This window comes from Elephas maximus, chromosome 24 (genome assembly GCF_024166365.1).
Source record: "Elephas maximus indicus isolate mEleMax1 chromosome 24, mEleMax1 primary haplotype, whole genome shotgun sequence".
In the NCBI taxonomy this organism is placed as follows: Eukaryota; Metazoa; Chordata; class Mammalia; order Proboscidea; family Elephantidae; genus Elephas; species Elephas maximus.
In genome coordinates, this window is record NC_064842.1 from 13491360 (window position 1) to 13504983 (window position 13624).

At 44.8% G+C, this 13624-nt stretch overlaps 1 protein-coding gene across 1 annotated transcript in view; it reads right to left on the bottom strand.

Moving 5' to 3' along the window:
- Nucleotides 1-7071: 7071 nt before the first annotated feature.
- The window catches only part of TP53BP2 (tumor protein p53 binding protein 2), an 81270-nt gene continuing 74717 nt past the window's right edge, over nucleotides 7072-13624 (bottom strand). The window contains exons 17-18 of the mRNA XM_049868151.1: nucleotides 10500-10699; nucleotides 7072-7805 (exon numbers count right to left, since the gene is read on the bottom strand). Coding sequence (XP_049724108.1) covers nucleotides 7764-7805; nucleotides 10500-10699 — 242 coding nt within the window. The 3' untranslated portion in view covers nucleotides 7072-7763. The remainder of the gene's footprint in view (nucleotides 7806-10499; nucleotides 10700-13624) is intronic.

A 13624-nucleotide genomic window follows, 5' to 3' on the forward strand; every position in this document is an offset into this window, starting at 1 on the left:
CCCTGGGTAAGCTTTCAATCTGTAAATAGTATACGCTTTTTACTTTTACAGGCTTTCCTGTTGATAGCAATATTAAATCAGGAACAAATGCAGGGAGGTATTTAACAGCTGAGCAAACATTATGCCATCTTAAGGGACACAAGGCCCTTGCTGGGAGTATTTAAAGCAACTTTTAATGTTAAAAATACAGCTGTGGCTTCTACCAAACAGCAGCCTGGAGACTGCCATTTGAGCAAGGTGGGGAAAAAAATGACATGTCAGGAAATAACCTTGTCAAGGCATCGACAGTCCAGGTGAGAAATCTTACCTCCATCATTCAGGTTAAATAAGAGATGGGTTTTATATGATATTGATTGGTAACAGTAATCGTTCTTCTCAAATGATAAGGCCTTGAGCTTTATCTGGCCTTATGCATTCAGTCTTAATATAAATGTGGAAGGGGCTCCACTCTTGATCAAACGCTGTTTGCCGCCGTAAAACTTTACCACCTCTCGTGTCTGTGCAGAGTTGGGGGGACGTCACGTAGGGGTGCTTATGGAAATCGCACAAGCGAGTTAGTTTCCTGGCTTTACCTGGGGAAAATGCTAGCAATGTTTTAAAAACACTGCCTTATTGCCTTATCTTCTTCCAGATGTGTCGTTCAACAAATAAAGAGCTCTGTGCAGCCACACCAGGCTGGGTATTCCTTCCTGGAGGGGCCTCAGTGGGAGGGTTTATGAGCCACACAGCGACGGCTGGTTTCCACTTTAACAAGGTGGCATACGTGCCTCTGCAGATTCGCATGTTGAGAGGAAAGAGCACCTTACCTATAACTAAAATGTGGAACTAGAGAATTTTTAAAAACCCAATTCAGAAGTTCTGATCATTTGATCATAAAGTAAGCTCAGCTCTCATTTCTACTGCTTGTGGTCTCCTAAGGAAGCCCCGGGTGGAGATGTGGTCGCACTTCCAGAAGTCCCCTGCTTTACCTACCACCTAGGTTTCACTTGGTCAACTCCCACAGGTGTGGGGAACAAGAAAGAGGGGTGCTGAGAAAACATGCTGATTAAATCCTGGTGGTCCTTGAGGAACCATGGAAAACAGGGACAGCGCAAAGTAACTGAAGACAGGTACACGCAATCCTAATACTTCACAAAAAGGTAGAATGGATTTCCCAAACTCAACTCGAATGAGTTTAAGGTCTTTCTGCTGGTGAATGGCTTCTGAGGGCGCAGAGGCGGCAGAAGACCATGAGCATGTACTAATCCTCATCCACTCAGGTGTTTCTCTATTCAGCAGCACAGGTTTAAGGATAGAGTTAATACAGGTAGTCCCCGACTTACGACGTATTCAACTTATGACAAACCACACTTATGACAACCACCGCCTGTTTTTTTTTTTTTTTTTTTAAATACATCATCAGTAATGTGTACTACAGTGTTGCACCATGTAATTTGCTGGTGTCGTCCTCAGATGTTCACTCACATACGTTCAAAGACAAAGATTGGATTTATAAAGATACGGATAATAAAAGGCGATGATAATAGAAACTAAAAAAAAAAAAAGGTGTTTGACTTACAACAGAGTCGTCAGGACGGAACCCCACTGTAAGTGGGGGACTGCCTATAGATGTTTGGACTGATCCAGGATTGAAGGTGGGCAGGGAAAGTGTGGCTGAAGGGCAAGGGGACGAGGGGAATGAGGGTGAGGACTAGCGTGGCTAAAATATGGAAACACCAGTTCTAGGCTGAGAGAGGATGCAAGTGAAGTCAGAGGGAGCTGAAGGTGGACTCAGAGGAAAGGGAGGGGTCTTCAGAGACTAGGTACAGAGGGAGGAGGGAGAGCAGTAAGCCCTGTGGCCATAGCACCCTCTACTGCAGTGCTCAGTGCCCTGCCTCCTGCTGTACCTGAGTCTAAAGCTGACCTAGTTTACAGCTTCGTATTTACAAGTCTACTTAAGTCTCAATATAAAAGATTCTGGGGAAAAAAAGATATGCTTATAGCAAATTTAGAAAAGACTGAAAAGGGGGCAGAGGACCATCCATAGAACCATCACCCAAAGACGACACTTGATACTTTGGTATGTTTCTTTCCAATATTTTTCTATGCATATTGTTATGTAATCATTATATATGTGTGTGTGTGTGTGTATATATATATATATACACACACACACACACACACCCACTGTCTTAGTCATCTTGTGCCGCTATAACAAATACCACAAGTGGATGGCTTTAACAAAGAAAGTTTATTTTCTCATGGTAAAGTAGGCTAAAAGTCCAAATTCAGGGTGTCAGCTTCAGGGGAAGGCTTTCTTTCTCTGTCCGCCTTCTCATCAGTCTTCCCCCAGACTAGGATCTTCTCCACGCAAGGATCCCGGGTCCAAATGAAGCGCGATCTGCTCCCGGCACTGCTTTCTTGGTGGTATGAGGTCCCCCTGTCTCTCTGCTTGCTTCTTTCTTTTATATCTCAAGAGATTGCCTCAAGACACAATCCAATCTTATAGATTGAGTCCTGCCTCACTAACACAACTGCCACCCATCTTCCCTCATTAACATCATAGAGGCAGGATTTACAACACATAGGAAAATCACACAATACCAGGAATCATGGACCAGCCAAACTGATACACACATTTTTGGGAGGACATAGTGATGGCACTGGGCTGGGTTTAATGGAATCCATGACACCCACACACATATATTCTGAGTTTCCCCCTCATAACATTTGTTGATGCCTAGTTTACTGGGAATAACATTTAGAATCTGCTCAATGGCAATGAGTTTTAAGTGCTTACACATTCTAAAACACATTTACTATACACACCCCTCTACCCTGACCTCCTCCTCCCGGAGCCAAGCTTCCTGAGAAGCCGTCCGTTATGGGCTGAATTGTGTCCCCCAAAAACGTGTCAACTTGGCTAGGCCATGATTCCCAGTGTTGTGTGGTTGTCCACCATTTTCTCATCTGAGGATTTTCCTACGTGTTGTAAATCCTACCTCCATGACGTTGATGAGGCAGGATTAGAGGCAGTTATGTTAATGAGGCAGGACTCAATCTACAAGATTAGGTTGTGTCTTAAATCAGTCTCTTTTGAGATAGAAAACAGAGAAGGGAGCAGACAGACTTGGGACCTCCTACCACCATGAAAGCAAAGCCAGGAGCAGAGTGTGTCCTTTGGACCCAGGGTTCCCGCGCTGAGACGCTCCTAGACCAGGGGAAGATTGATGACAAGGACCTTCCCCCACGAAAGAGAGAGAGGGAGACTTCCTCTGGAGCTGGCACCCTGAATTTGGACTTCTAGCCTCCTAAGCTGTGAGAGAATAGAACTCTCTTTGTTAAAGCCAGCCACCTGTGTTACTTCTGTTACAGCAGCACTAGATGACTAAGACACCCTGCACACTAGATCTCTTCTTTTCCTTAACTGACTCCAGTCTGGCTGATGGATGGCCCTACTGCTCTCCTGAAACTGCTGCTTTTTAAGATCACCAATCACCTCCTAATGCCCAGTCCTGCTGTCTTTAATACCATTCACTGTTCCTGCTCTGTTCTCCCAGGGTTTCCTTCTGCTTCACTGCCAACTCTCAGGGCTCCACGTCACGTGCTCCCCCTCCGCTGCTCCCTTAGTTAAACTTCCTCAGTGGCTCCTCAGCCTTTAGGATCTGAACGCAGCTGAAATCTACCCACTGTCCCCTTTCGCAACTGCTTTCCCCCATATTTTTCATAAACCCCAAAACTCTGCTACCCCGAAGATGTAACTACAGCATCAATGATAATACACAGAACTGGAAAACATTAAGCCATGCATTCAAAATTAAACGACTGGATAAATTACATGATAGAATAGTATGCAGCCATTAAGATTGTGTTCATAAATATTTATCATAAAACATCAAGCATAAAATGGGAATACAGAATTGCTTAAATGCTTATACACTTAAACAGCATGCTTGCAACTATGTAGAGAAGAATTCAACATGACTAAAAGAAATATGCCCAGCTATCACCAGTGGTTGCCTCTAGAGTGGTCCCCTCCATTCTAGAGGTAGCTCTGGTGGCCCAGTGGTTAAGCACTCAGCTGCTTACCTAAAGGTCAGTGATTTGAACCCACCATCCGTTCCATGGGAGAAAAGATATGGCAGTCGGCTTCCGTAAAGACTACAGTCTTGGAAACCCTATTAGGCATTTCTACTCTGTCCTACGGGGCCACTAGGAGTTGGAATCAACTTCCTGTCTCGTTTCCAGCACTTCCAGCTTGCTACACGTGGGCTTAGAGGGCTCCAGCGGTCAGAGAAAGCCCTCGGCACAGAGCTGCAGGTATTTGCAGTTGGAAGGCTCCCCGTGGGCTCGCAAGGCGATGGTATGTGGGCAGGGCTCCCCGACAGCATCTGCTGCAGACACATGCTCACGCATCTCCACACACCTGAAAACACACACGTTCCCAGAGAAACACGAGTGTACGGACAGACACACGCCTCCACGCGCACCAAGCTGACTTTTGCCTCTTCACATACCCCACGTGCATCAAAACAGCCTTGCGTACACCGGTAACCGTGAGAACTGACTCGACAGCAAGTGGTTTTTTTAACCTAAATGCACAACACACAGGTGTCCTGGTGGCGCAGTGGTTAAGTGCTCAGCTGCTAACCTGAAGGTCAGTGGTTCAAACCCACCAGCAGCTCTGCGGGAGAAAGATGTGGCAGTCTGCTTCCGTAAAGACGGCATGCAGCCTTGGAAACCCTGTGGTATGGGCAGTTCTCGTCCTACAGGGTCACCTGCTATGAGTTGGAATTGGCTCGAAGGCAATGGGTTCGCCCCCTCCCCTCAACTTCATAATCCTTTTTCTGTAGTTTTCAAAATATCTCTACAAGGAGCAGGATTGCTTTGATAATAAAACAGATAAGTGAAACACCAAAAAGGCAGAAAAAAAACAAATGGTGCTCCAAGTTTAGGGTTACCCATCAGTGGCAAGCTGATTCCGACTCATAGAGGCCCTATAGGGCAGAGTAGAACTGCCCCGTAGGTTTGCAAGGCTGTAATCTTCACACTGCATCTTTGTCCTGCAGAGCTGCTGGGGGATTCAAACCACCGACCTCTCAGAGCAGCCAAGCACTTGCCCACTGCACCAGGGCTCCTTTTAGTTTAGGATTACAGGATATAAAACAGACCATCACTTTTTCCTAATTTTCACGCCTTCTGTTTTCATACATTTGTGTATTTCGTTACTAAGTGTCTTCACGTACAGTACTTGATGTGATTTCCTCAACAATTGTAAAGTAGGGAGTGTCGTATTATACGCCACAGATTAGAAAACAAAGCTCTGAGGAGCCAAGGGTCTTCGGCACAAGATGGATTGGTACATGCAGCAGCCCAGGGCTAGAATCCACGTTGTATTCATTGCCTATTGATGCTCTAACAAATTACCACAAATCTAGCGATTTTTAACACCATTACCTCATGTTCTATAGGCTAGCTGTCCACGTGGGTCTCACTGGGCTAAAGTTGAGGTGTCTGCAGGCTGCATTCCTTCCTGGAGACTCTGAGGGAGAATCCATTTCCAGGCTCACTCAGGTTGCTGCCAGTGCTATTCCACGGCTCAGGGCCTCGCTTCCTTGTTGGCTGTCAGCCAGGGGCTGTTCTCAGCTTCTAGAGGCAGCCCACGTGGCCAGGGGCTGTTCTCAGCTTCTGAAGGCAGCCCACGTGGCCAGGGGCTGTTCTCAGGTTCTGGAGGCAGCCCACATGGCCAGGGGCTGTTCTCAGGTTCTGGAGGCAGCCCACACGGCCTGGGGCTGTTCTCGGCTTCTAGAGGTGGCCCACGTGGCCAGGGGCTGTTCTCAGGTTCTGGAGGCAGGCCACATGGCCAGGGGCTGTTCTCGGCTTCTAGAGGCAGCCCACGTGGCCAGGGGCTGTTCTCGGCTTCTAGAGGTGGCCCACGTGGCCAGGGGCTGTTCTCAGGTTCTGGAGGCAGGCCACATGGCCAGGGGCTGTTCTCGGCTTCTAGAGGCAGCCCACGTGGCCAGGGGCTGTTCTCGGCTTGTAGAGGCAGCCCACGTGGCCAGAAGTTGTTCTCGGCTTCTGGAGGCAGCCCACACGGCCTGGGGCCATTCTCAGCCTCTAGAGGCAGCCCACGTGCCCTGGTTTGTGACCCTTCATTGTCAAAGCCAGTGATGGCCAGTTGAGTCCAGTCCTTCTCATACTTCAAATTTCTCTGACCTCCTCTTCTGCCTCCCTCTTCTGTTTGTAAGGGCTCACGTGATTCCATTGGGTCCACCCAGATAACCCAGGATAATTTCTCTATTTTAACGTCAGCTGATTAATGCTCTTAATTACATCTACAGGAATGTTGGAATGGGGGCATCTTTCGGATTCTGCCCAGTGTGTGTCTTTGGACATTTAGTCCGTGTTGTTACTGTTTCCCCATTACTCGGAAAGATGTGGTACAGTCTGTCTGTCTGTCACTTTCCTTGCTGGAATCTGGCTACTCATAAAAGTGTAAGAGCGACCATTGGATTTTCATTTGCATCTTCTACTCAGTAAAATAGTTTCACGAAACAAAATGGGTTCTAAAACAACTCACACACTTGGTAACATATTAATAAAACAATGTGTGGAGAACTTGCCTACATAAGCTTTCGTCCCATAAGGCAATGTACATAATTCTATGAAGACCTTGAAATAAAACGAGGGCAATGAAACAGGGAGTACAAGCAAGCTTCTGTAACTATGATCTCTAATTTCTTAATTACATTTTGTAATTTCTTAATTACATTTTGAGGACCACCCTGAAAGTCATGATTTGCAAAACTGAGAGTTTTCTTAAAAAATACTTTCTATGTTTAATGACATGGCTGGTAAGGAAATCTTCTATTTGCATTAAGGAATTCACTATTTTTCACCTGGGTAAGATATCGCAAGGGCTTATGACTCTTAAACAAACGTTGTTCATTACAACAAAAACCAACTGGTTATAACGGCAAATGTTTGTTATACATAATTTTACTACACACATACACACACATACACAAAAACTAAAACCAGTAAAAAGCTTAGAGACAAAAAGTTTAATTTTATTACAATTTTTTTCAAGTCAGCTATGATTTTCAGAAATAGGTAAGTTTATACCAAGTCTAGGGTCCAAGATACAAAAGACAATAAATATAGATTCAAATTCAGCCTAAAAACAAGATTCTAAATCTAATTACCTGTAGTGTAGCTTAGTTTCAATGTTCAAAATATATAATTCTGACAACACTACAAGAACTGATATAATAAAGTTACTGCTCACTGACAACCAACTAACAGCTCCCCACTGGTAACACACAAGTGCAGGGTACCTCCAACCTTCACTTGAGTCCTCCCTCTCCGAGGGTCCCCTGGCGCTTGGGGACAATCAGCGATGGCACCATGATGGACTGGTACCGAGGCAGGTGCTGAAGACGCCAACTAAGCAGGACCTGAAGCTGACTCCCCCACTAGCAAAATAAACGGCCCTCTTTCTTGTAAAAAAAACGGGATTGCCACCATGTCTCCGTGTGCTCCCCGGAACACCTTTACCCCGACACAGCACGGTCTTACTTATAAGCTCCATTCCATCAGGCTGAATGGCCTCCATGGAGAGCAGATTCTTTAAATCCTTCATTTTCTTCCAGAGCACATTCTTCATTGCTTTCAAGCTACGTTGTCATTAAGTCTTGTGAAATTTTTGCCAAAAAACGATCAGCGTATTACTTCTTCTTAGTGATAACAGAGATAATTTCTTCACTAGCTAAAATTCTGTAGTTTCAGGCCAAGCTCCTCTGTCTGGGTTTAATTCTTGGGTACAGCTGTAAGAGAGTTTAGAAAACAGTTACGTACAAGACAGGAGTACAGAGGTATAACAAGATTTCAAGAAACACTGGGAGGGTGGTGGATGTCACAGCAAGGTTATCAAACTAAGAAAAAGGGCTCTTTCTGCCACGTGAAGCACCCAGCACAGCCTGAGTACATAAAGATTCACATTAAAACAGCTGCTATAAGCCGGAATCGACTCGAGGGCACTGGGTTTGGTTTTTGGTTTTTTTCTACTCAGCTACTCTGCAAAAGACATTCAAAGGCCACAGGGATCGGCCAGCTGTGACAGTATGATGGCACACTAATATAAAAATCTGAAGCTAACCATTCCATGAAAGCACTAAGTATTAACTCAATTTCCACAGCTTGTCGAACAATAAATCAAGTCGAACAAGGAACACAAACTTGGAGGTGACCTGCAATACGTTGTAAGCTCCAGCTTTCATTATTAGAAAAGAAAGATAAGAGATTCAAGTCTCTCTTAACTTTATTCACCACGGACATGACACTGCGTCATGGGACTTGAGACTGTAAGGAATGAAATGCCTTAGACAAAAAGTCTACATTTTTAAGGAAGGCTAGCTGGGTTTTTTGGTTGGGATTCTTGCTGTTTGATGTTCTCCATAAGGAAGGCTGGAGAAGAGAAGGGCATTTGAGAAGGTTATGAGATCTCCTATCTGGAAGCCAAAAGCAAATCCAACTAGTAATTGACAAACCAAACAAAAAGACCTCCTCCTCCTCTTTTGACAAGCAAACAAAAGATTTATTAAAAGAAATAGAGTCAATGAAAATAAAATTAAACAGACTTCCAGTCAAAACTGAAAAACTAACTGGTAGAACAATGTATCTGAAGGATGCTTTTCTACCTAAGATATTTAGCCAATATTTTTCCAGACTCATATCTGAACCTCTGACTAAAAATTCAACATGTACACACTTTCCTTTTTAAAAAAAGCCTCAAAAGAAACGGAGGAAAAAAGTACAGAAGCCACTCCTACCGAGAAAAGATTTCCAAAAATTTAACAAAATGGAACTAAGAATATTTAAATGTGGGATTTAGATGAAAGCCTTCGGTCCAGTCAGTCTATTGGCCTCTTGAGGGCCCCACACAAGGCAGAGCTCAGGTTTCCGAATGCTTCCGCACTTGGGAATGAATAATCCACCACAGGGCCTCTTTGTTAGGAAATTAAAAGAAAATACTCAATGAACTATAGAGCAACCAGTTCTGGGAGGAAGAGTTTTGCTTTTTCCAGATAAACTGTAAAAAGGAAAGTAGTGCTTATTTACTGGGAAAGTTTGTTAGTAGTTACATGCAAGGCACCGTGCTTCCCGGGTCCTAGGGACTTTGTAGAAGAGGTAAACTGGGTACTTGAAAGGGTATAGTTAGTTCTACTTTCCTCTGCTAGTTTGACAGTTCTTTATATAAAGGGCTCCATGGCCTAGTTCTTTTTCATTGTTCTTAATAATTTACATTATGGTCACACAAATGAACACTGTCTAAACCCCAAATGTTTAATAATAAGTTGTGCTACCAGGAAGGCAGCAGTCAAGATGTACAAAGGAGGAGGAGACGCTGGGTCGGCACCCAGGCTGTGAAGTCCCAACACTGGAGGCATTTGCGTGTTTAAGGCTGATGTGGCTAAACACTCAGACACAACCCAGTTCCTGGCCTACTGCCAGAGTCTGAGCTCGCTGTGGGCAGAGATGGCATCCGCTGACGTGTGGTGAGAACGCAGCAATACCGTCTGCCCTCTGCTATCTATTGGCACCAGCTTTATCCTCACAACAATCCGAGCGGCAGGTCTTCTCCACCCTCCCCACCTTCCTTCCGCTGTTACCCACTCGGCGAGTGCTGCCGTGGTCCTGACGTGACGTCAAAGCCACCTTCTCCACCACTGTGCCCGGTATTATAATCGGCCCTCTCTGCCCTCCAACTTTTCCTTACTTCCTCCCCAAGAGCAGATTTTAAAAGCACTTTTACCCTTCAACTTTTATTTCATTTTTCCAATTGTCCTCATCATTTCTCTCATTCTCTCTCACACATGCCCCTATGTACAGACACCACAGAATAACGGAACCTAAGAAAGTGCTTAATGCCAATTCCTGAAGATAGTGTCCTTCCTCTCCTCTGTCGCAGCAGACTCTAGCTTCTTCCCTAAAAACACTCCCCGGAATCCTCACCTGATGGCCGCCCCCTTGTACTAACAGAGTTATTGGTTTACATGGGCCTAAGTGATTTTAGTAATGTCTTGGTTTTTATGAAACTTAAGATCTAAAAGTAGAGAAAGAACAAAGAATCTTGTGTCCTTAACACCCTGTTCAGCTCTCTACCATATGCCTATGTATATTAGATGGCAAATCCTGATTTCGACAGATTTCAAATCTGTTTCAAATGTCACAAGCTCAATTCCCATCATATTTTCCAGTTACCTTTACTCTGTTTATAAATGCAGACAGAACCCCTGACCTTTAGAGGCTGGCAAATACATATTATAATAGGAATACTATTATAATAGGAATCGTTGATAGTATGGCTTTAAGTCTAAATCTAAGCTTATCAAAAAGGTAGACTCTCATGTCTTAGTAGCAAAGTGCAGGAAGCTGCATTATCTCCATAACATACAGCAGTTTTTGCAAAGCCCCTCTCTGACACACAGAGACACATCACAGGTCTTGGAATGACTTACCCCCAGCAAGTTGCGTGGAACGTATCCCTCCTTATCATTCAGGCGCGCCCACCACCACTCAATTTCATCCTCGTCTTCCCTGCGGACGATGGTCATGCAGTCCCCTTCTCTCATGGGCAGCTCATCGTCATTCTGAGGCTCATAATCCCAGAGCGCATAAATGACTCCTTTATTCATTATGCCCATCTTCTCCTGGACTCCTAAATCATGACAGTAACACAGTGCAAAACATGTCACTCAGAGTAGGCTGGTCTTAAGAACTTCTAGCTAGGCAAAACCAAGCAGGAAGAAACGGGCACGTGAGGGATGTTTTGTTAGAACCACTACATTGAACAGTCAGCAAGCGCATTTCCCAGACAGTGGACCAGGAGGAGGGGGCCAGCAGGGAACAGAGAACATACAAAAGACATGTTGCCTACATCATCAGTTCTAAAACAGCTCTAAAAATCAACTTTACAATATAAGCCTGTCTCAAAACTAGTCTTACACAGAGGACAAAAACTTTTGCAAGCCCAGGAATTACAAGCCCAGGGATATTAACAGAAGTGAACGTCTGCCTGTCAAATCTCAGAGTGCTCCCAAGCGTAATGAACAACTGAAAACACTACTTCTTTTCCTGAAACTGAGAGCAACAGAGAAAAACACCAGAATCATTTTGTCAGTTAAAGTGGTCGCTACCAACTGTCAAATGGCGATTAAAAAAAAAAAACACGAAGTACATCAGCATACAGAAATACAGCATTTTAGAAATGACACAAAAATCTACAAGAATCAGAATTATAAGAGACACTGAAATCCAGAAATTGGGGGGAAAACCCCTCAAATGTCTGCTTTTCACCAGAGTTAACAGACATACAAACTGCTTGAAGTTAACCTTTCTCCGTTTACACCTTCCCTAGCCAATAGCGGGAAGCCCCAGGGACTCAGCGGTTAAGAGCTCGGCTGCTAACCAAAACACTGGCAGTTCAAATCCACAGCTGCTCCTTGGAAACCCTATGGGCCGGTTCTACCCTGTCCTATAGGGTCACTATGAGTTGGAATCAACTTGATGGTAACGGGTTTTTTGTTTTTATCCTATGGGGCAATGTTAACAAGACATGCAAAGCCTGACAGCCTCAGTATCCGTTTGGGATGGGAGTGGGGGAAGGAAGAGGAGAGACATTCCGGGTATTTTACCATACTCAGAATATTAACTTGAATCCCATTTCTAAGAAATCATTAGGAACGGGAAAAATCTGTCATGACTCTGTTGTCTACTAAATTAAGAGCTGCAAATTACTCTTTTAAAAAACTTTTGAGGGGGTTGAAACACGCTCAAGGTGATTGTTAACTGGGAAAACGCAAACCAGAGCCACAGGAGATGCCATTCCAAACCCACCAAGGGCCAAAGAGGCTGTGGCGCAAACGCAGCTCTGCCGGCAGGAGGGTCAACTGGCGTAATTTATCACTGTGGAAGGCAACGCTGAATTCACTAACACGGTTAAGGCTGGGCGTGGGCATCGCCGTGACCTGGCAATTCTACTCCTAGATACACACCAGAAGACAGGTTCAAAAATGATCACAGGAGCAAGCAGCGTTCATAAGAGCAAACAAACATGAATGGACATACACATAAACGGGATCAACCCACACGTCCTTCCAAAGTAGAAGGGAAAGGTCAACTGCCGAACAGTCACAGAAGTGAAGACTACAGCACGGTGAGAATAAGCCACAGCTGCCCACGGCAACACAGGTGAATCTCAAACACAACGGTGACAAGCAACGCAGGTCTCAACATCGCCAGTATGATTAACTGTACACAAAGCCCCCAAACAGCCAATGAAACAAGGTCAGCTATAGGACTCCCACAGAGGGGCTATAGCTAAATTCAAGGTAGCGGTTCCCAGGGGATGTGAGAGGGGGCTACATCGGGGAGACACCGAGATGATTCAGAGTGGTGACGACGCTCTGCTTCCTCAGCTGGGTGGGAGACACACGGATGTTCTCTGTGTTCAATCATTTCATTATTATCATCATTTAAACTGCACATCCATCTCATAAACACTCTTCGTGTCTATACGTATGATTAAACCAAACCCACTGCCAGCGAGTCGATTCCGCCTCACAGTGACCCTACAGGCAGAGTAGCACTGCCTCACAGGGTTTCCAAAGATGTAAATCTTCATGGAAGCAGACTGCTGTATCCTTCTCCCGAGGAGCAGCTGGTGGGTTCCAACTGCTGACCTCTTAGTTAGCAGCCAAGTGCTTAACCACTGTACCACCAGGGCTCCTATTTTTATAATGAAAAGTCCCTAAACATTTTTTAAAATTATATTCCATATTTAAATATGATTCAAGAAGAAAAATAAATTTAATGTATCAAGATATGGTCTAGAGTTCAAAACTTTAATAGAAAGGAATCATAAATATGAACAACGAAAACAGCTGAGGCAGATGAAGAGGAGAGCTTGAGGCTTGTGTTTCCCACCCTGGCCCTCTCTCTCCCTTCTTGCCTAGAGCCTGAAAACAGGCCCAGTGAGGCAGGGGGCCAAGTCCTCTAAAGCCGAACTGAAGGAAAAAAACTAACGTCAACTTCTAAGCCTTGTAAGTAAAACATAATTTTCCATGAAAATAAAAATGACAACCACCATACAGCCATCTAAAACTTCAAGTCCAGTTCTCTCTCGGTACAGATGTGATGTTATCGGTCAGAATCGTAAACTCGAAATCAAGAAACCAAAAGGGCAACAGGCACACGCTGCCTGTATTTCACTTTATAACGAGGGTGACTCAGCAGGTACACCTGCGTCGTGGGATTCTCCTAGGACACTGCATTGCCCCTAATCACCCTGGAAGGGGGCGGTTCTATGTACTTCTTTGCCATCACTCACTGAGTGCCAAAGCCTCGGCAGAGGATCCTTAGATGGGCAAAAGCCGTGGCACCACTAGGTCAGACACGGCATCAACTGTCCTTTGCAGCCGGACACGTCCCTGACAACAGCCGTTTCTAGGCACGAACACAAAAGTCGCCTTATTATTTCTGGCTGAGGCTGCTCTACTTTCTACATCCAACACCAGACTGTTTCTAAATAACAAACATACTTAGGGAACTAAAACCTAGGAGAGGGCAAGCGACTACAGCAGTG